General features: G+C 35.8%; 1 protein-coding gene across 3 annotated transcripts in view; it reads right to left on the reverse strand.

Annotated features, from left to right (window-relative positions):
- NBEA (neurobeachin) overlaps positions 1 to 24,173 on the reverse strand; it is a gene marked incomplete at its 5' end in the record, with an annotated part of 629,414 nt that overhangs the window by 511,141 nt on the left and 94,100 nt on the right. For all 3 annotated transcript variants that reach the window (XM_082675501.1, XM_082675500.1, XM_082675503.1), the window contains 2 exons: positions 2,394 to 2,527; positions 3,146 to 3,343. In XM_082675501.1, the coding sequence (XP_082531627.1) occupies positions 2,394 to 2,527; positions 3,146 to 3,343 (332 nt within the window). The remainder of the gene's footprint in view (positions 1 to 2,393; positions 2,528 to 3,145; positions 3,344 to 24,173) is intronic.

A 24,173-nucleotide genomic window follows, 5' to 3' on the forward strand; every position in this document is an offset into this window, starting at 1 on the left:
TGTCCAAGATTTTTAAAGTTCAAATATTCTCATTCATCTAGAAGAGTTTAAAACTAACTGAAAATAAGATAACATATCCCATTTTAAGTTCTCATTCATATATATGAATTTAAGATATAGCCAGAAAATAAGAAATTCTATCAACCATTGCCCTAAAGCTAAGAATTTATGTTCTTCAAGTAGAGGGGGATGTCCCATTTAAAAATCTGCCTTTAACATTTTAAAAACTGAGACAGTATCACCACCAAAATGGTGCCCCTCAAAACTAAATATAACAAGAGACTGAATTACTGATACACACAATTGTCCACTAAAGAGCCAACCTCAGACATCAAGGGCTTTGAAGCAATTAATGAAAAAGTATTAGATAAGAATTCAAAGAAGTACATAAGTGAATCACAGGGTAGGGCTGAAATTGGGTATGTATTATTACTGAAAAGGAAAGTGGTACATTTCTTATTATATGTTTTCTATTGGCCATAAACTAAGAACACATATATCACTGAAAAAGTTAGTTATTACATGGAAAAATTAACATGAATGATATAAAAGAACTAAAAACAAATCAAAATCAGAAAGCTGATCCCTTCCACTGCCTTTTATCTCCATGATGAAATAAATACAATTTAAATATCAAAATATAATATAAACACTAAAATGAGTTTTAAAGACAGGCAATGAAAAATAACCATGTGCCTTGGATGAATGGACCAGATAACGTGTTAAACATGGTTTTATCACTAAGATTTTATAATAACTACTCATGATGTTATAAATTATTATAATCATTTTAGTTATAGCATCTCAAACTGCATAATCTTTCTAATTTTTCTATACAAAGCAAAACATTATACTTCAGGTTAAAATAATTATGGACTTAATTCATATGAAATATTTAAATTATACATGGAGTTTTCTAATTGCTACTTCATCTCTAACTTCTTTTCACAGCACTTACTAGGTTTAAAATTACTGATCATAATGTGTACTAGTTCACTTAGATGACAAAGAGCAAAACATTTTGAATTTAAATTAGGACTGGAATTTAAATGTTTCACTTTTCCACTAAGCTGATCTGCCTCCCAACAGAAGTATTTAAGACCTTATAACAGTAATATCTCAGCAGGACATGGCCTCAGGATTCCTTTTCACTTCAAAACTCCAACCTCTACATTACCTTGATATAAAAGAAGCATGACCCACGGATGGCAGCTGACTATTGTAAAGGTACAGGTCCCATTTATACTTAGATTTATACTTTACATAAAGATGGTCCCAATGCAGGGATAATATTATTAGCAACACTAAGACAGAATTTTGTTAATAATTAATTTAAATAATTAATAGGAGAAAATCATAGGTTACATTTCAATGGACTTTAAATTTTTCCCATCTTAGTTTCATTCACTAGTTTTTCTACAAATTCAAAATTGGATGATCGATAAAGAATCTCATGTATATGTGTACATACTAATGAAGCATTCCTATATTACTATTTAGTAAACTAATGTTTACCTATATAACTTTCCCTTTAAATTCTCCAAACTTAGCAACGTACACAAATAGTTATTAAAATTCAGATTTAACTTATGACATATATGATTCTAAGATATAAGATTAAATCAGAGTTTGATACATGAGGTATTTTTTTAACATCTTTATTGTAGTATAATTGCTTTACAATGGTGTGTTAGTTTCTGCTTTATAACAAAGTGAATCAGTTATACATATACATATGTTCCCATATCTCTTCCCTCTTGCATCTCCCTCCCTCCCCATGAGGTATTTTTTAATTTAAAAAAAGAGAAGCTATAAAATTTGCACATGAAATCAATCTAATTAGAAGATTCTGAATACATAAAACATGGGTATGCTACTGGTTAGATTTAGGTTCTCAAACATGATCTATATATAAAAAAGCTAATATCCCTTAATATTGTGCTAGTCTTATGACACTAACATTATAGAATAATACCAATATTTAAGATATAAATTATGTGTGTTATTAAATACTATTCTTGAGAATAAACTTTACCCTAGTAATTTTATTTAATCTGACAAGATTTCACAGACAATCCAAACAATGGGCATTTGCAAAGGGTAAGGTCAGGACTAACACTTTTCCTCAACTTCATATTATAATCACTATGCTACACCTAGTAAGAATTTTTCATTTATTATCAAGGAAGTCACTCCTTTGTGGTTATAAAAATCTAAGTGTCAGGCTTTTTTACATTGTGCAAATATATATCTGCCTTAATCCTAAAGAAACTTTTATTAGCACCTCAAGGATAAAAACCAGTATTATAATACATTTACACAACACCAAGTGCACCATGCATAATCTAAATGAGGAAAAAATGGCATAACTTATATATTCAAAGAAAACTTACCAGACAGTTGTTTCCACTTGACTGTCATTGAGCTGCCGGTTGTCCAGTTGTGCAAAAAGTGGGAAAAGCACTTGAATCCCTCCAATAGAATGAATTGCACTATGAATTGAATGTGTAACTATAGCTTTTACATCCTATGTTCAAAAACAAAAATGTTTATTACATTTTCTGAAGCATAATGTTATCACTATTTGCTTCTTCCAGCTTCATAAGAAAATTAAATAAAATAGATATTTTTAAATCTATTTTTAAAATTTAAAAATCAAAATTATATAATTTTGATACACATGTAAAATAAAAGTTTGAAATATCTTTGCTAATCACTTAAATTTGAAATCTTAAGTTGAGAGATTTTTACAAAGAAAATATAAAGTTCTAAATCAAAACATATTTTAGAATAAGAGACTCATGGATGTAAAGACACACAGGCAATTTTTATGTTAGGGAGTTATACATTATTAAAGCAAAGTATTTTTTAATATCTGCAATTATCTATTTAGCTAATTCACTGATTTTATTTCAAAGGATATAGAACATATAACAGAAAAAAAAGATTTTCTACTAAGGAGACATGTCCAAGGTAAAATATATTGCCAAAAAAAAGCAGAAGGCAAAAACATCATTCAAAGAACTAGAAAACCAAAAAAGAAAAACAAAGAGCAACTGGAGATTTCTAGATGAGCAATGTTTAATATGTAAAATAAAGACACAGTGCTGATGAGAACATGAAGATTAAGCTACTATTCACCCACCTGGAGCATTAGAGCATGTGGGGAATGCACAAAAATCGATGCATTTTCCTTTGGTGATGATTCCAGGCACAACTGAGCATCCGTGGCCTTAGCGTTATATGTAAATGCGATACTACTTGCAAGTTTCCCATCATACAGAACCTGTTTATGATGTTCTGCCAAATGAATATCACTCTCAGATTTAAACTTGAAGGTGCTCTGAAAAAACAAAACTAAATTAAACACTCTTTAAATGCAACATAATAAAACTCTCAAGTTTTAAAGAAGAGAAACATTTTAAACATTTAAAGAAGAGAAACATCATAAACAATTTGTTGTGACCCTTCCAAGTGTCAGGCGCTAGTCAGTGGTATTACATTATTTTGTTATTCTCACTTCAGTTCTATGAGTTAAATTTTATTATGCTAATAAACATGCTCAGATCTTCATATTCTCATTTTATTAAGTGTTTTTGTGTGTGTGTGGAACGTTTTTATCTTATTTTATTTATTTATTTTTTATAACATCTTTATTGGAGTATAATTGCTTTACAATGGTGTGTTAGTTTCTGCTATATAACAAAGTGAATCAGCTATACATATACATATATCCCCATATCTCCTCCCTCTTGCGTCACCCTCCCACCCTTCCTCCCTATTCCACCCCTCTAGGTGGTCACAAAGCACAAGCTGATCTTTATTAAGTTTTTGATTATTAATAAAATAATTTTATTAGAATATTATAAAGCCAGATGATACTAAATGTAAATAGGATTTTACTTTAATAATTCAAAACATAAATTTAATTTTGCTTGTTAACAGTTTCAAAAGTATTTATAGAAGTAAGTAGTGGCTGGCACATGAATTACTAATATAGAAATGGCTATAATGGTTATCATTTGAGACTAAAAAAACTGTTTATTCACAAAAATATGTCTTTACTATAAAAAGTTTATCAAGATAGTGAATATCAATGCTACTCCACAAAAAAATCATGATGGCCATGTTAAAACCCTAAAGAATAGATGACAATTACAATAGGAAATTGAAACAAAAAATTATTTTTAAAAATATTTTAATGAAATTATGAGTTAACTATATTAGGTAATAATACTGCAATATAAAATCCAGCTGACTGCCTTCTTCACTGGTTGCCTTAGTACTGTAAAACAACTATTTTAATATGTATTTCAGTAAAATCATAAATGCTCAAAATGTTTAAAATTTGGGTTTTTTTGGATGCTAATTTTTAAAAATTTTTACTGGAGTATACTTAATTTAAAATGTTGTGTTAGGGCTTCCCTGGTGGCGCAGTGGTTGAGAGTCCGCCTGCCCATGCAGGGGACACGGGTTCGTGCCCGGGAAGATCTCACATGCCGCAGAGCGGCTGGGCCCGTGAGCCATGGCCGCTGAGCCTGCGCGTCCGGAGCCTGTGCTCCACAACAGGAGAGGCCACAATAGTGAGAGGTCCGCTTACGGCAAAAAAAAAAAAATTGTGTTAGTTTATGCTGTATAGCAAAGTGAATCCGTTATATATATACCTACATCCACTCTTTTGTAGATTCTTTTCCCATATAGGTCATTGCAGTAAGTCCCCTACATATGAACCTTCAAGTTGTGAGCTTTCAAAGATGTGAACTGTGTTCGCATATCCAATCACGTAAGTTAATTCACGTGTCTGGCGTACACTGTCACGTGGGTGCATCCTCTACAAGTGGTTGTGCTTTTGTGTACTTTACTGTGCAGTACCATATGGAGTGCAGTAGTACAGTATCTTTATTTCAAGCCCAGGATATCCGGAAGCAAACATCTCCTATTGTTGACGATCCTTCAGCTCTACCATCTCCCTCCCCCAGTCAGTAACTCTTCCTGCCTGTTCACTCGATGCCAGCCCCTGTATGTCTGCTGTTGTACTGTACTACTATACTTTTCAAGGCACTGTACTGTAAGATTAAAAATGTTTTCTTTATTTTTTGTGTTTGTTTTTTTATATATTATTTGTGTGAAAAGTATTATAAACCTATTCCAGCACAGTACTATATAACCGACTGTGTAAGCTGGGTAACTAGGCTAACTTTGTTGGACTTATGAACAAATCAGATTTACAAAAGAGCTCTCAGAACAGAACTCATTCGTATGTGGGACTTACTACAGAATAATGAGAGTAGTTCCCTGAGCTATACTACTGTAGGTCCTTATTAGTTCTCTATTTTATATATAGTAGTGTGTATATGTCAATCCCAACATTTGTTTCTAACTCAATCTTTTAAAAGTAAAATTTCACAAATACATTAGAATTTTGACTTATTTTGTGAGCCAGTGATCAAAAGCACAATTAATTATTTTAGAGGAGTAAAACAAATGAGTTAATTTATAGAAATAAAATTATTTAGCTGAGGGAATTTGGGGGAAGAGTATACAGAACATTGAGACACAGGGGAAGCTGACCAAATAATGAAAGACTACAGGAGCTGGATAACCCAAAAGCAAATTGTAGTACAATCAAGTAGAGAAGTGATGCCTCCTTATGTTGATGATATTTTACTAAGAAAAACAATGTGTAAATGATGGGAATAACAACTGGAAAAAGAGCAACATATGTTCTAGCTTAGTAGAGCTACCTTAAACTAAGGAATTTATTTTTAAATTTGACATCAAAAGCAAAGGCAACAAAAGCAAAAATTAACAAGTGGGACTATATCAAACTACAAAGCTTCTGCACAGCAACAAAGGAAACCATCAACAAAATGAAAAGGAAACCTACCAACTGGAGAGAATATTTGCAAATCATGTATCTGATAAGGGGTTAATATATAAAATATAAAAAGAACTCATACAACTCAACAGCAAAGAAACAATTCATTTAAGCAATGTGCAGAAGATGTGCTCATTTTTCTGAAAAAGACATAAGACACAGATGGCCCAAAAGTACATGAAAAGGTGCTCAACATCACTAACCATCAGAGAAATGCGAATCAAAACCACAATGAAGTATCACCCCACTCCTGTTAGAATGGGTATTATCAGAAAAACAAGAGATGTCAAATGTTGGTGAGGATGTATAGAAATGCAGAGAATGGCAAGGATGTCCACGGATAAATGAATGAACAAAGAAAAAGTGGTATATATGTACATTGAAATGTTATTCAGCCATAAAAAAAAGAATGATATCTTGCCATTTACAACAACATGCATGGACCTTAAGGGCATTATGCAAAGTGAAATAAGTCAGACAGAAAAAGACAAATATCATATGATCCCACTTGTGTGTGGAACCTAAAAACAATAATAATAAAACAACGAACTCGTAGATACAGAGAACAGATAGGTGGTTGCCAGAGACAAGGAGGAGGAGGGTGGCAAAATGGATGAAGGGGGTCAAAAGGTACAAACTTCCAGTTATAAAATGAGTAAATCATGGGAATGTAATACACAGCATGGCGATTATAGTTAACAATACTGTATGATATATTTGAAAGTTGCTAAAAGAACAGATTTTAAAAGGTCTCATTACAAGAAAAAAATTTGTAACTATGTATGGTGATGAATGTTAACTAGACTTATTGTGATCATGTTGCATATATTCAAATATCCAATCATCATGTTGTACACCTGAAACTAATATAATGTTACATATCAATATCTTAATTTTTAAAAGTCAAAAAAGTAAAAAGAAAAAAGGAAGTTCTGTAGAGAAATTTATATAGCAAACTACAGATGAGATCCTGAGTAGAAGAATTAAGATTACACAAAAAGGTTTGAACTGGGTGTGCATACTTCAGATATCTTTATTATCATCCATAACTGTTGCTTTTCCAATTGTTTTGTTGTAGCTAGGGCCAGCGGGAAATATCTAACGGCTTCACCAGAAATATTGTTCATTATGAAGCGTAAGTCGATATAAGGTAGGTCTATCCTAACACTATCCCCAAGTATCTTATAAAACATTTTACTCATGAAGCATGTATCCAACGATCAGATTATTCTCATGCTACAGTTTTTGGTTTTTTTGTTTTGTTTTGTTTTGTTTATTTTAGCACCACTTCCCAGAGGAGATTTTGCTTCCTAATTACAGACTGCTTATTGGTAATTTTTTAAAATAAAATATGGGCATTTCTGACAAATTTATACAAAAATTATTCTTCAATTAGTAAATCAAATATAAATAGCCCCATTAGATGATTTTATGCTGGTGTAATAAGAATCCTTTAAATACGGTACTGCTAATAGGTTGATTCTTTTCAGCTGCAACAGATATTCATTCTTCGAACATGAATTCATATTAATAATGTTTACTCACAAATTCTTGCCCCAACAGTGAAATGCATGAAATAGTGAATCTAAACAACATGCTACAGTGCTCACTAATAATGAAGCATTTTAAATTTAAAAATGTATCCTAAAATATGAGAGGCACCAGCAAAAACATGGCAAATTAGATTACTTGCTTGCTTAAAATATGCTAAGATTATAGTCTTCCATATTAATTTAAAACATAAAATGTAATGAGCTTTCAAAATAAATCTATATTTTAAGACTCTATTTTGCTAAATAAAATTCTATGCTTATGGCAGCGGTCCCCAACCTTTTTGGCACTAGGGACCGGTTTCATGGAAGACAATTTTTCCATGGAACAGGGGTCACGGAATGGTTTCAGGATGATTCAACTGCATTACATTTATTGTGCACTTTATTTCTATTATTACTACATTGTAATATATAATGAAATAATTATACAACTCACCATAATGCAGAATCAGTGGGAGCCCTGAGCTTGTTTTCACCTGCCACTCACTGATAGGGTTTTGATATGAGTCTGCAAGCAATTGTTTATTATGATCTCTGTGCAGTCAAACCTCTCTGCTAGTGAGAATCTGTATCTGCAGCAGCTCCCCAGCGCTAGCATCACCGCCTCAGCTCCACCTCATCATCAGGCATTAGATTCCCATAAGGAGCGCACAGCCTAGATCCCTCACGTGCACAGCTCACAGTAGGGTTCTTGCTCCTATGAGAATCTAATGCCGACACTCATCTGACAGGAGGCAGAGCTCAGGCAGTAATGGGAGCGATGGGCAGCGGCTGTAAATACAGATAAAGCTTCACTCACTAGCCCGCCGCTCACCTCCTGCTGTGCGGCCGTGTTCCCAACTGGCCATGGACGGCTACCGGTCTGTGGCCCAGGGGTTGGGGACCCCCGGCTTATGGAACAAAAAATATTAGTATTAGTATCAAAATGTCTAGGAGGGCTTCCCTGGTGGCACAGTGGTTGACAGTCCGCCTGACGATGCAGGGGACACGGGTTCGTGTCCTGGTCCGGGAAGATCCCACATGCCGCGGAGCGGCTGGGCCCGTGAGCCATGGCCGCTGAGCCTGCGCGGCCGGAGCCTGTGCTCCGCTACGGGAGAGGCCGCATTAGTGAGAGGCCCACGTACCACCAAAAAAAAAAAAAAAAAAAAAAAAGTCTAGGAAATAGAAATTAAAAGTATAAATAAATGTATTTCAGAATTTCTCTAAAAAGCATGTAAAAATGTTAAATATGTTATATAATCCTCAAATTGTCTGTTAACATGTCGAAGTGAGAGGGCATCAAATAACACGACTTCCTAATTCTGATGAGCTGTCACAGAGAGATATAAGCATCCAACCCTTTGGAGAAGAATGCAGGTAAATAACATATAGTAAAACAGACTTTACAAAAAAGTAGATGAAAATTGTTTTTAGACCACACACACTGTTATATCTACAATTTTGAAGAATTTAAATCTGAAATTCTTTTCAAAGATTTAGATACACCAAAGTCTCTGCTTGTAACCAGAATTCATGCTGGAGGTAACCATATTTAATTGATGCCTACAATTAGACAATTTTCACAGTTCACCATGCTATACCACCTAGAATTTCCAGAGGAGCTTCAAGAGCAGCTTACAAATTTCAAATTGACTCTAACCTATTGTTATATATTGCTAAGCTTCTGACATTTTACTTATTCTCCCTGTTAAACAGCCCATCATGGGTAAAGACTGGCATAGCCATCTTTGTTTTCTTTGAAAGCTCAATTAAGTTAAGGATCTTTTTTTTTTTTGCGGTACGCCCTTCCCTGCGCCACCAGGGAAGCCCGAAATCTCAATTAAAAGTTGATGAGTGAGGCTTCCCTGGGCGCAGTGGCTGAGAGTCCACCTGCCGATGCTGGGGACACAGGTTCGTGACCCGGTCCGGGAAGATCCCACATGCCGCGGAGCGGCTGGGCCCGTGAGCCATGGCCGCTGAGCCTGCGTGGCCAGAGACTGTGCTCCGTGACGGGAGAGGCCAAAACAGTGAGAGGCCCACGTACCGCAAAAAACAAACAAACAAACAAACAAACAAAAAAAAAACAGAGTTGATGAGTGAGTTATTACATCCACTATGGAAACAAGTATGGAGGTTCCTCAAAAAATTAAAAACAAAACTTCCACATGATCCAGCAATTCCACTTCTGGATATTTATCTGAAGAAAACAAGAACACTAACTCAAAAAGATATATGCACCCCCATGTTCACTGAAAAGTTATTTACAATAGCCAAGACATGGAAGCAAACTAAGTATCCATTGATGGATGAATGAATAAAGACAAGATGGTATTAAGTATTCAGCTATAAAAAAAGAAGGACATCTTGAAATTTGAAACAACATGGATGGACCTTGAGGGCATTATGCCAAGTGAAATAAGTCAGAGAAGGACAAACATCACTTATCTGTGGAATCTAAAAATCGAGCTCTAGATAACAGAGAACAAACTGGTGATTGCCAGAGACAAGGGGGGAGGGGGTGGGAAAAAAGTGAAGGTGGTCAAAAAGTACACACTTCTAGCTATAAGATGAATAAATGCTGGGTATATAACGCACAGCATGTTGGTTATAGTTAACAATACTATATTTGAAAGTTCCTAGGAAAGTATATTTTAAAAGTTCTTAACACACAAAAAAAATTATAACTTTGTGAGGTGATGGATTTGTTAATTAGCCTTATTGTGATAAATCATTTTGCAATATATACACATATCAAATCATTATGTTGTAGACTTTAAACTAAGAAATGTTATGTATCTATTGTATTTCAATAAAACTGGACAAAAAGCTTTAAAAAATTTTAAAAAACAGTACAGTACAATATAGTTAAAAGCTGTAAATTCAAAACCAATTAGACTTGAGTTTGTATCCCAACTCTGTCACCTATAGATAATCAACCACAAGTTATCTGCCTCTCATCTGCTACACAACCAACACATAAAATAATATAAATAAAGCACTATGAACAATACCTGGTACTTTTAAAGCAAAATGGTAGCTGCTATTATTACTACTTCCTTTTCTACTTAATATTATACATTTTCTTTATTAATTTTTTCTTAAATGTTACTCATAAAACATTTACCATAAATGTTATGGTAATGGCATATTGCACTGACGACAGTGTAATTCAGATAACTGACATAGTTGCTATTGAGGCAAAGTCTCATTGAGCAGAACTTTAATTACCCAAACTAGAATTACTTAACACAAATATGAGAAAATGTGCCACAATACCACTAAACTCAAAAAAATTAACTTTATCTAATTGTTATATGAGCAGAGGTATGTTATTTTTCTAACACTAATCTCTGAAAACTTCACCAATGTCAAGGATATAGCCATTTTTTCATTGAATTTATGTTAGAATAAAATATATTTGACAAAACCTATTGCTTTCCCCAGAATCATTATGTGACAAATTATGCTGATATTAACATAGTAATGACATTCCAATATTCAAGGAATCATATTTTCTGATGTATAATTAAGAGAATGTTGCCACTTGTATATTGTACAATGATTTTCTCCTCAAAACGAATAAGTAATCCATCTGAATTCATTAAAAAATAATCATTCAAACTCTAATATCTCCAAACTACTCAAGGAAAATACATATATAGGATCAAACCATTCTCTTGCTACAAATTTTCTGATAATTCCACATGACTGGAAAATCCAAATTCATTGCTTTGATATTCAAAACCTTCAATAACTTGGTTTCAACCTATGATAATCACCCTCGCATTCTACCATAAATCACACCATCTACTTTGTATTCTCCCATGAAGCCATGCCTGATTATGGATCAATCCATAAACACATCCTGTACTCCCTTGCTTCTATCCCTTCAGTCATGCCCACTGTCTCACATTCTATCATCACGTCCTGCTCACCCTCTCCATTACTTATTTTTTTCAAGAACCCTGAAAAATTTCCTTCTCTATGAAGAGTTCCTAAATCTTCTGCAGCTGGAATTAATCATCCTTCCCCAAAACGTTAATAGTATTTGCATTATGTTTCTTTTGTGGTATACATGTCAACTTTTAATTATAAACATTTACAAATACAATTATTCTCTTAAATAAAGTATAAGCTTAATCCCCAAAGCTTTAGAACAGTTCCTTGAATATAACAATTATTCAATATATTATTGAATTTTATTCAATCACATGCCCTACAATCATTATTACCAGATCCTAATAAGAAAGAATGTAGAGGAAAATAAAAGGTTACAGTCACAAGCATGCCAACAAAGGGCAAATAGATTAGCATAGAGTATTTCAATGCAAGAAGTGAAGTCAGTGCTTCAACATAGTTGAAAATGACTCAACCAATCAAATCTTAAAAAGTTATAACAATGACATATATCAAATCAGCAGAAGTGCCAAGTACCAGCACTAAAATTACTGCAATATTTCAAATACTGAACAAGAGAAACACATCACTAATACAAACCAATATCTAAGAGAAATATTAAACATAATGTTAATAAACTACTTATACCAAATTAAGCAATCATTTACAAATATCAAGTAATTTTATGTAACTCATTCTTCTAATATAAGAAAAGTTGTTTTTTTCATTTTTGTTTTTTTTGGCTGCGCCACGAAGCTTGCAGGATCTCAGTTCCCTAACCAGGGATTGAACCCGAGCCACGGCAGTGAAAGCCTGGAATCCTAACCACTAGGCAACTAGGGAACTCCCCAAAGATTTTTTTTAACATGCATGTAGTTGCACAGAAGAATGGATATTTTGGTAGGTTGAAAGTTTCAAAAATTAAATTGCAAAAGCAATCAATATCATAGAATGATAAAAGATACACTTTTTAGAAATGATTTGAGGGGGAAAATGTGTGAATAATAATAATCTAATAGAGGAAACCCCTGAATTGTCTACACCACTAGTGTCATTCGTTGGTTTTGGTTTTGGTCATGCCATGGGGCATGATGGATCCTAGTTCCCCGACCAGGGATCAAACCCATGCCCCCTGCAGTGGAAGGGCAGAGCCCTAACCACTGGACCGCCAAGAAAGTCCCTCATTTGTTTAATAATTACTGAGCACTCGAGGATGTGGGCATAAACCTTCTCTAATTGGGTCGATACTCCAAAGTCTCAAACAACTGTGTGACCTCTAGTATCTCTCTTCTGCTCTTCGTAACATCTTCCACCGACGGCTCACAGCATCTCAACACGGGAACCCTGACAAAGACTTCTATCCTTACCCCAAGAGCGTGCTCCTTTTCGATACCCTGCCCCACAAGTTCCAGCTGTTTCAGTACCTCAGAGCAGCAGGCCCAACCGGCTATGCCTGGCTTCTACCTACTTTATGCCTCAATAAAAATACTAGCCCCAGTCAGAGAGCTGCGGTCATTAACAAGCTCATCTCAAAATGCTTTCCTCGACTTCCGGGAAGATGGCAGAAGAGTAAGACGCGGAGATCACCTTCCTCCCCACAGATACACCACAAATACATCTACGCGTGGAACAACTCCTACGGAGCACCTACTGAACGCTGGCAGAAGAACGCAGACCTCCCAAAAGGCAAGGAAGCCCCCACGTACCTGGTTACGGCAAAAGAAGAAAATAAACACAGACAAAAGGATAGGGACGGGGCCTGCACCAGCGGGAGGGAGCTGTGAAGGAGGAAAAGCGTCCACACACTAGGAAGCCGCTTCGCGGGCGGAGACTGCGGGTGGCGGAGTGGGGGAACTTCGGAGCTGAGGAGGAGAGCACAGCAACAGGGGTGCGGAGGGCAAAGCGGGGAGATTCCAGCGCAGAGGATCGGGGCCGACCGGCACTCACCAGCCCGAGAGGCTTGTCTGCTCGCCTGCCGGGGCAGGTGGGGCTGGGAGCTGAGGCTCCGGCTTCGGGTCGGAGCGCCGGGAGAGGCAAGAGACTTTTTCTTCCCTTTTTGTTTCCTGGTGCGCGAGGATAGGGGTTTAAGAACACTGCTTAAGAGAGCTCCAGAGACGGGCGCGAGCCGCGGCTAAAAGTGCGGACCCCAGAGACGGGCGTGAGACGCTAAGGCCCCTGCTGCCTCCACCAAGAAGCCTGTGTGCGAGCACAGGTCACTCTCCACACCTCCCTTCCGGGGAGCCTGTTCAGCCCGGCACTGCCAGGGTCCCGGGATCCAGGGACAACTTCCCCGGGAAAACGCACGGCGCGCCTCACGCTGGCAACGTCACGCCAGCCTCTGCCGCCGCAGGCCCGCCCCGCCCTCCATGCCCCTCCCTCCCCGCGGCCTGAGTGAGCCAGAGCCTCCGAATCAGCGGCTCCTGTAACCCCGTCCTGTCTGAGCAAAGAACACACGCCCTCCGGCGACCTACACGCAAAGGCAGGGCCAAATCCAAAGCTGAGCCCCTGGAAGCTGTGAGAAAAAGAAGAGAAAGGGAAATCTCTCCCAGCAGCCTCAGAAGCAGCGGATTAAAGCTCCACAATCAACTTGATGTACCCTGCATCTGTGGAATACATGAATAGACAACGAATCATCCCAAATTAAGGAGCCCTGTGGATGAAAGGCTCTTGGTGCTGCAGCCAGGAGTTAGTGCTGTGCCTCTGAGGTGGGAGAGCCAACTTCAGGACACTGGTCCACAAGAGGCCTCCCAGCTGCACATAATATCAAACGGCGAAAATCTCCCAGAGATCTCCATCTCAACACCAGCACCCAGCTTCACTCAACGACCAGCAAGCTACAGTGCTGGACATCCTATGCCAAACAACTAGCAAGACAGGAACACAACCCCACCCATTAGCAGAGAGGCTGCCCAAAATCATAATAAGTCTACAGACACCCCAAAACACACCACCAGACGTGGACCTGCTCACCAGAAAGACAAGATCCAGCCTCATCCACCAGAACACGGGCACTAGTCCCCTCCACCAGGAAGCCTACACAACCCACTGAACCAACCTTAGCCACTGGGGACAGACACAAAAAACAACAGAAACTACGAACCTTCAGCCTGCAAAAAGGAGACCCGAAACACAGTAAGATAAGCAAAATGAAAAGACAGAAAAACACACAGCAGATAAAGGAGCAAGATAAAAACCCACCAGACCTAACAAATGAAGAGGAAATAGGCAGTCTACCTGAAAAAGAATTCAGAATAATGATAGTAAAGATGATCCAAAATCTTGGAAATAGAATAGACAAAATGCAAGAAACAGTTAACAAGGACCTAGAAGGACTAAAGATGAAACAAACAATGATGAACAACACAATAAATGAAATTAAAAAATACTCTACATGGGCTCAATAGCAGAATAACTGAGGCAGAAGAATGGATAAGTGACCTGGAAGATAAAAGAGTGGAAATAACTACTGCAGAGCAGAATAAAGAAAAAAGAATGAAAAGCATTGAGGACAGTCTCAGAGACCTCTGGGACAACATTAAACGCACCAACATTCGAATTATAGGGGTTCCAGAAGAAGAGAAAAAGGGACTGAGAAAATATTTGAAGAGATTATAGTTGAAAACTTCCCTAATATGGGAAAGGAAATAGTTAATCAAGTCCAGGAAGCACAGAGAGTCCCATACAGGATAAATACAAGGAGAAATATGCCAAGACACATATTAATCAAACTGTCAAAAATTAAATACAAAGAAAGCATATTAAAAGCAGCAAGGGAAAAACAACAAATAACACACAAGGGAATCCCCATAAGGTTAACAGCTGAGCTTTCAGCAGAAACTCTGCAATCCAGAAGGGAGTGGCAGGACATATTGAAAGTGCTGAAGGAGAAAAACCTGCAACCAAGATTACTCTACCCAGCAAGGATCTCATTCAGATTTGATGGAGAAATTAAAACCTCTACAGACAAGCAAAAGCTGAGAGAGTTCAGCACCACCAACCCAGCTCTACAACAACTGCTAAAGGAACTTCTCTAGGCAAGAAACACAAAAGAAGGAAAAGACCTACAATAACAAACCCAAAACAATTAAGAAAATGGGAATGGGAACACACATATCGATAATTACCTTAAATGTAAATGGACTAAATGCTCCCACCAAAAGACACAGATTGGCTGAATGGATACAAAAACAAGATGCATATATTTGCTGTCTATAAGAGACCCACTTCAGACCTAGAGACACATACAGACTGAAAGTAAGGGGATGGAAAAAGGTATTTCATGCAAATGGAAACCAAAATAAAGCTGGAGTAGCAATTCTCATATCAGACAAAATAGACTGTAAAATAAAGACTATTACAAGAGACAAAGAAGGACACTACATAATGATCAAGGGATCGATCCAAGAAAAGATATAACAATTGTAAATATTTATGCACCCAATATAGGAGCACCTCAATACATAACGCAAATACTAACAGCCATAAAAGGGGAATTGACAGTAACACATTCATAGTAGGGGACTTTAACACCCCACTTTCACCAATGGACAGATCATCCAAAATGAAAATAAATAAGGAAACACAAGCTTTAAATGATACATTAAACAAGATGGACTTAATTGATATTTAGAGGACATTCCATCCAAAAACAACAGAATACATTTTTCTCAAGTGCTCATGGAACATTCTCCAGGATAGATCATATCTTGGGTCACAAATCAAGCCTTGGTAAATTTAAGAAAATTGAAATTGTATCAAGTATCTTTTCCAACCACAACGCTATGAGACTAGATTATCAATTACAGGAAAAGATCTGTAAAAAATACAAACACATGGAGGCTAAACAATACACTACTTAATAACGAAGTGATCACTGAAGAAATCAAAGATGAAATCAAAAAATACCTAGAAACAAATGACAATGGAGACACGACAACTCAAAATCTATGGGATGCAGCAAAAGCAGTTCTAAGAGGGGATTTTATAGCAATACAATCCTACCTTAAGAAACAGGAAACACCTCGAATAAACAACCTAATCTTACACCTAAAGCAATTAGAGAAAGAAGAACAAAAAAACCCCAAAGTTAGCAGAAGGAAAGAAATCATAAAAATCATCAGAAATAAATGGAAATGAAGGAAACGATAGCAAAGATCAATAAAACTAAAAGCCGGTTCTTTGAAAGGATAAACAAAATTGATAAACCATTAGCCAGACTCATCAAGATAAAAAGGGAGAAAACTCAAATCAATAGAATTAGAAATGAAAAAGGAGAAGTAACAACTGACACTGCAGAAATACAAAAGATCATGAGAGATTACTACAGGCAACTCTATACCAATAAAATGGACAACCTGGAAGAAATGGACAAATTCTTAGAAAGACACAACCTGCCAAGACTGAATCAGGAAGAAATAGAAAATATGAACAGACCAATCACAAGCACTGAAATTGAAACTGTGATTAAAAGTCTTCCAACAAACAAAAGCCCAGGACCAGATGGCTTCACAGGCGGACTCTATCAAACATTTAGAGAAGAGCTATCACCTATCCTTCTCAAACTCTTCCAAAATATAGCAGAGGGAGGAACACTCCCCAACTCATTCTATGAGGCCACCATCACCCTGATACCAAAACCAGACAAGGATGTCACAAAGAAAGAAAACTACAGGCCAATATCACTGATGAACATAGATGCAAAAATCCTCAACAAAATACTAGCAAACAGAATCCAACACCACATTAAACGGATCATACACCATGATCAAGTGGGGTTTATTCCAGGAATGCAAGGATTCTTCAATATACACAAATCAATCAACATGATACACCATATTAACAAATTGAAGGAAAAAAAACATATGATCATCTCAATAGATGCAGAGAAAGCTTTTGACAAAATTCAACACCCATTTATGATAAAAACCCTGCAGAAAGTAGGCATAGAGGGAACTCTCCTCAACATAAAAAAGGCCACATGTGACAAACCCACAGCCAACATTGTCCTCCATGGTGAAAAACTGAAAGCGTTTCCACTAAGATCAGGAACAAGACAAGGTTGCCCACTCTCACCACTCTTATTCAACATAGTTTTGGAAGTTGTAGCCACAGCAATCAGAGAAGAAAAGGAAATAAAAGGAATCCAAATCGGAAAAGTAGAAGTAAAGCTGTCACTGTTTGCAGATGACATGATACTATACATAGAGAATCCTAAAGATGCTACCAGAAGACTACTAGAGCTAATCAATGAATTTGGTAAAGTAGCAGGATACAAAATTAATGCACAGAAATCTCTGGCATTCTTATACACTAAGGATGAAAAATCTGAAAGTGAAATCAAGAAAACACTCCCATTTACCATTGCAACAAAAAGAATAAAATATCTAGGAATAAACCTACCTAAGGAGACAAAAGACCTGTATGCAGAAAATTATAAGACACTGATGAAAGAAATTAAAGATGATACAAATAGATGGAGAGATATACCATGTTCTTGGATTGGAAGAATCAACATTGTGACAATGACTCTACTACCCAAAGCAATCTACAGATTCAATGCAATCCCTATCAAACTACCACTGGCATTTTTCACAGAACTAGAACAAAAACTTTCACAATTTCCATGGAAACACAAAAGACCCCGAATAGCCAAAGCAATCTTGAGAACGAAAAACGGAGATGGAGGAATCAGACTTCCTGACTTCAGACTATACTACAAAGCTACAGTAATCAAGACAGTATGGTACTGGCACAAAAACAGAAAGATAGATCAATGGAACAGGATAGAAAGCCCAGAGATAAACCCATGCACATATGGTCACCTTATCTTTGATAAAGGAGGCAGGAATGTACAGTGGAGAAAGGACAGCCTCTTCAATAAGTGGTGCTGGGACAACTGGACAGCTACATGTAAAAGTATGAGATTAGATCACTCCCTAACACCATACACAAAAATAAGCTCAAAATGGATTAAAGACCTGAATGTAAGGCCAGAAACTATCAAACTCTTAGAGGAAAACATAGGCAGGACACTCTATGACATAAATCACAGCAAGTTCCTTTTTGACCCACCTCCTAGAGAAATGGAAATAAAAACAAATAAACAAATGGGACCTAATGAAACTTAAAAGCTTTTGCGCAGCGAAGGAAACCATAAAGAAGACCAAAAGACAAGCCTCAGAATGGGAGAAAATATTTGCAAATGAAGCAACTGACCAAGGGTTAATCTCCAGAATATACAAGCAGCTCATGCAGCTCAATAACAAAAAAACAAACAACCCAATCCAGAAATGGGCAGAAGACCTAAATAGACATTTCTGCAAAGAAGATACACAGACTACCAACAGACACATGAAAGAATGCTCAACATCACTAATCATTAGAGAAATGCAAATCAAAACTACAGTGAGATATCTCACACCAGTCAGAATGGCCATCATCAAAAAATCTAGAAACAATAAATGCTGGAGAGGGTGTGGAGAAAAGGGAACCCTCTTACACTGTTGGTGGGAATGTAAATTGATACAGCCACTGTGGAGAACAGTATGGAGGTTCCTTAAAAAACTACAAATAGAACTACCATATGACCCAGCAATCCCACTACTGGGCATATAGCCTGAGAAAACCATAATTCAAAGAGTCATGTACCAAAATGTTCATTGCAGCTCTATTTACAGTAGCCCAGAGATGGAAACAACCTAAATGTCCATCATCGAATGACTGGATAAAGAAGATGTGGCACATATATACAATGGAATATTACTCAGCCATAAAAAGAAACGAAATTGAGCTATTTGTAATGAGGTGGACAGACCTAGAGTCTGTCATACAGAGTGAAGTGAGACAAATACCGTATGCTAACACATATATATGGAATTTAAGAAAAAAAATGTCATGAAAAACCTAGGGGTGAAACAGGAATAAAGCCACAGACTTACTAGAGAATGGACTTGAGGCTATGGGGAGGGGGAAGGGTAAACTGTGACAAAGCGAGAGAGAGGCATGGACATATATACACTACCAAACGTAAGGTAGATAGCTAGTGGGAAGCAGCCGCATAGCACAGAGAGATCAGCTCGGTGCTTTGTGACGGCCTGGAGGTGTGGGATAGGGAGGGTGGGAGGGAGGGAGACGCAAGCGGGAAGAGATATGGGAACATATGTATATATATAACTGATTCATTTTGTTGTGAACCTGAAACTAACATACCATTGTAAAGCAATTATACTCCAATAAAGATGTTAAAATGAAAAAAAAAAAAAAAATGCTTTCCTCCTCTCAAGGATCTTGGGCCTGTGCTATGTGTACTGACAAATGTCTAAAAACGGATGCTTTGTGTATTTTGCCCATTTTCATAGTGATTTACAGTGGTAGGGCACATCTAGTACCAGTTATTCCATTATGGACAAAATCAGAAGTCAGGTTGAATGTTTTAAAAATGAATTAATTAAGCAAGAAATTTTGTAAACTGGATAGTAGGTTTTAAAAGATTATTTGTGAATTCTAATTGTCATCCTCATAAGTAAAAGAAACCGGCTAAAGGATACCAATTGATTAAAAAAAAACAAGAGTGTTTTTCTGTTGGATGAATTCATGAAAGGTAACAGAGGGAAACAGATTTTTCCCCCAGCAAAAGAAACAAAAATCACTTAATTTTTATGAATTTAAAGCTTCTCGGGCCTCCCTGAACCATTTTTTGTTGGTTTTGTTTTTTTTTTTTAATTAATTTATTTATTTAATTATTTATGTCAGTGTCGGGTCTTCGTTGCTAAGCACGGGCTTTCTCTAGTTGCGGTGAGCAGGGACTACTCTGTTGCATTGTGCGGGCTTCTCACTGTGGTGACTTCTCTTGGTGCGAGCACGGGCTCTAGGCACGCAGGTTTTAGTAATTGCAGCATGCAGGCTCAGTAGTTGCAGCACTCAGGCTCTAGAGCACAGGCTCAGTAGTTGTGGTGCACAGGCTTAGTTGCTCTGTGGCATGTGGGATCTTCCTGGACCAGGGATTGAATCTGTGTCCCCTGCACTGGCAGGCGGATTATTAACCACTGCACTACAAGGGAAGTCCCCCGAACTGGTTTTAAAGCTGTCTTCTCTTCCAAGCATTTCCCAGTTCTTACAATCAGAACCCTTCTCCATGATCACATAGGAATCAGTGTTCACAGATTATACCATGACTATATTTTCATGCAACTTTACTTTTCAGCTTTTGTATGTCTTTCTCCCTTATTTGGCTGTAAGATCCTTAAAGATAATTTATAGTTTTGCATCTTCCATAATGCCTATAATAGTGCTCTGTACACAGAAACGCTTTAATAAATGTCTTCTGAATTGTAAAGTTGTATGAGAAAATTCATCATAATGTAATCATTTTCATTTTCCCAAGTCATTTTAAAGCTACTTTTAAATGACTTTTCCTTCTTCAGGGAAAATCCACGATTTAGAGTAAAATCATCTATCCCCTAATGTTTAAGATTAAAAACATACTACCCTATTTCATCTTCCTTGATTTTGGTCTTCCTTCTGGACTCCAATCATAAAACTCTGGTTTTCTACTGTTGCTAAAGTCTACCACTTTTCAGTTTTTGTCTGTTTAAATGTTTTTCTTTGGCTCTTTTCAGAGAGGCTGCACACTTTTCCTTGATTTACTGCATGTATAAAAGAATTGTTTGTTTTGAGAAACAAAGCAAACATTAAGTATGAATATGAAATCACCCATGTCCTTTGCCCCACATTGAACTTGCAAGCAAGTCTTTTGAGCTGAAAGTCCTGTACTAATAATTACTGATATAACTTTTTAAATAATATTCAATGAATTTAAGTAAATTTAAGTAAAAAGTCATGCAAAATACTAAAGATATCACTCTCCTTGGCTCATGATTACTATATTTTAAAAGTAATTTGTCTGAAGCAGTTTAGTGATACTTCTTACCCTTTTTGTTTGTTTTTTTGGGGGGTATTATACCTATGATGCTTAAGAACTCCAAGTACATGGTTTCTAAAAATAAGGACTGGAATAAAATACTGAGAAGTGTGTTGTGAAACACTGTAAATAGCTTCTCCATGTCTACATTTTAACACTGCTGAACTGTATGTACATTCCATTATCAGGTAAAAAAAAAAAAAAAAAAAAAACCTTTACTTTCATTTGGTTCATACTGCTTACAAAGGAATCAAAAATGTTTAATATATTCTCTTGGAAGTTATAAAATCTTTTTGGGGAAATATAATGTAAGATGTCTAATAAAACTAGTCTTATTTGGGGAAAAAGAATGGTCTTAATTTTTTCAGTCTGTTATACAAAGATCATTATTTCATACTTTTGCTAATTGTAGCAATACAACTTCACATCACAATTAATTATACCATATTTTAAAAATATGATTCAATTTAAATGACTGTAAACATATAATCCATTATGTACATAAAATAATTGTCTTATCTTAATCCCATTTGTGGTATTCAGATCACTTCCAAATCTTCAAACTTATATTTTTTAAGGTATAATAAGCAGATTTGTGCATAAATATCAATATTTATTGGATTATTATTTTAAGAAGAATTTTCCAAAAGAGAACTATTATATAAAATGGTTTGAATAGGATGGGGATGAGAATGAGGAATGACTGAGAATTGGCAAGTGAGATCTTTCCAGGGTGGTAGAAATGTTCTAAAAGTGGATTGTGGTGATGTTTGCACAACTCTGTAAGCTTATATAAAATAATTTACTTGTATACTTAAAATGAGTGAATTGTATGATATGTAAACTATACTTTAATAAAGCTATTATAATTTTTTAAAGAAAAACCCGTGTATGACCATATTTTGTACTAATTATACTCAAAGGAGTAACATGACTCAGCTTTCTTAAAAATAGAACATTTCAGTATAATATTTCAATATGGAACACTATGTGTAACAAGAGGACAATACACATTCTTTTCAAGAACACATGGAACAACTAGCAAAGAGGACACACATTTGGGTTCATAAGACAAAGTTCAGCAAACTTCCAAAGACTAAAATCATATAAATGAAACGTATGTATTACTTGAAAAGTAAATTTAAAAGCATTCAAAGAAGAAATATAAAATATGAACTCTCTGACGTCTATTTAAAAATTTATATTTATAATTTTTATTCAGAAAACACTCTAGGCTGCAGCTTCAATGCTGAGTTCTTGCAAATATTTAAGAAAAAAATTAAAATTAAGAAAAAACCCACTAAAGTAATCTATCCAGTCAATAAACAAATAATAAGCCCTAAAAGGAGACGGGGATAGTAGTACCCAGACATGCAGCAATATATTACCTAAAATGTCCATTTCCCAACCAAACACTGAGAGACATAGAAACAGGAAAATATGACCCATACATGGGAGAAGAAGCAGGCAACAGAAATTGCTAGTGACAGCAATCAGATGTCAGATTTAACAGAAAAAGACTTCAAAGCAGCCATAAAAACATGTTCAAAGAACTAAAGGAAACCATAATTAGAGAAGTAAATATAGTTATGATGACAATGTCACATTAAATAGGGAATATCAATTAAGAGATAGATATTGATATATAGGAAAGTGAAGAGAATAAATTCTAAGAGTTCTAATCACAAGAAAAACTTTTTAATAAATTCTAAGAGTTCTAATCACAAGAAAAACCTTTTTTCTTTTCTTTATTGTATCTATATGAGCTGATGGATGTTAGCTGAATCTATTAAAATAATCATTTCACAGTATATGTAAACCAAATCATCATGCTGTACTCCTTAAACTTATACAGTGACATAGTCTATTACTTCTCAATAAACCTGGGAAAATATTAATAGAATTAGTATTTTAAAATATCAATAAAATTAAAATTTAGTATTTTTTTTAAAAGAGAGAAAGATATTATAAAAACAATCCAAATGGAAATTCTGGAGTTGAAAAGTACGATGAATTGAAAAGTTCTCTATAGGGTCTCAACAGTATATTTGAACAAGCAGAAGAAAGAATTAGCAAATATAAGATCAACAGATAAAGGTTATGCAATCCAAAAACCAGAGAGAAAAGAGAGTGAAGAATGATCAGAGCCTCAGAGAAATGTGGGAAACAATTAACTGTACTAAGGTATGAAGAATGAGAATACCAAAAGCAGAGAAGAAAGAGAAAAGAAAAGCAAAATATTCAAGAATTTAATGGATGATAAGTTCCCAATTTATTGAAAAGCATTAATTTACCTATTCAGGAAGCCCATGAACTTGAAGAAAGATAAAAGCAAAGAAATCTACAAACAGAAAAGTCATAGTAATGGTGAAAGCCCAAGACAAGGAGAAAATCTTAAAAGCAGCACAAGAAAAACGACTCTTTACTTAAAAGAGAACAATAATAAGATCAACAGCTGACTTCTCATCTTAAAAAATGGAGGCCAGAACACAGAGGAATAAAGCATTCAAAGTACTCAAAGAAAAAAATATCAACCAAGAATTTATATCCAGCAAATCTAGCTTTCAAATCTAAAAGGAAAATAAGATACATTCCCAAATAAATAAGAACTAAGATAATTTACTGCTAGCTGACCTACCTTACAAGAAATAACAAAGGGAAGTCTTTCAAGCTAAAAGTGACAGTAATTTGAATCCACATGAAAAACAAAGAGCACCAGTAGTCATGTGGTTATAAAAGATGGTATAAATGCATATTTATTCTCCTTTTTCCCTCTTAACAGATTTCAAAGCAATTTTATAAGATAATGTGTATATAAAGTATGGTTTTGCCTATAACATAAAAATGTAATGTATTTGCTAATAACAACACAAAGGAGGTGAGTGGGAAAGCTATATTGAGCTAAGGAAATCAGTCCAGGTGATAAATGAACAAATGAGGAAATCTG

Source organism: Grampus griseus (assembly GCF_964374135.1).
Source record: "Grampus griseus genome assembly, chromosome: 18".
Lineage (NCBI taxonomy): Eukaryota > Metazoa > Chordata > Mammalia > Artiodactyla > Delphinidae > Grampus > Grampus griseus.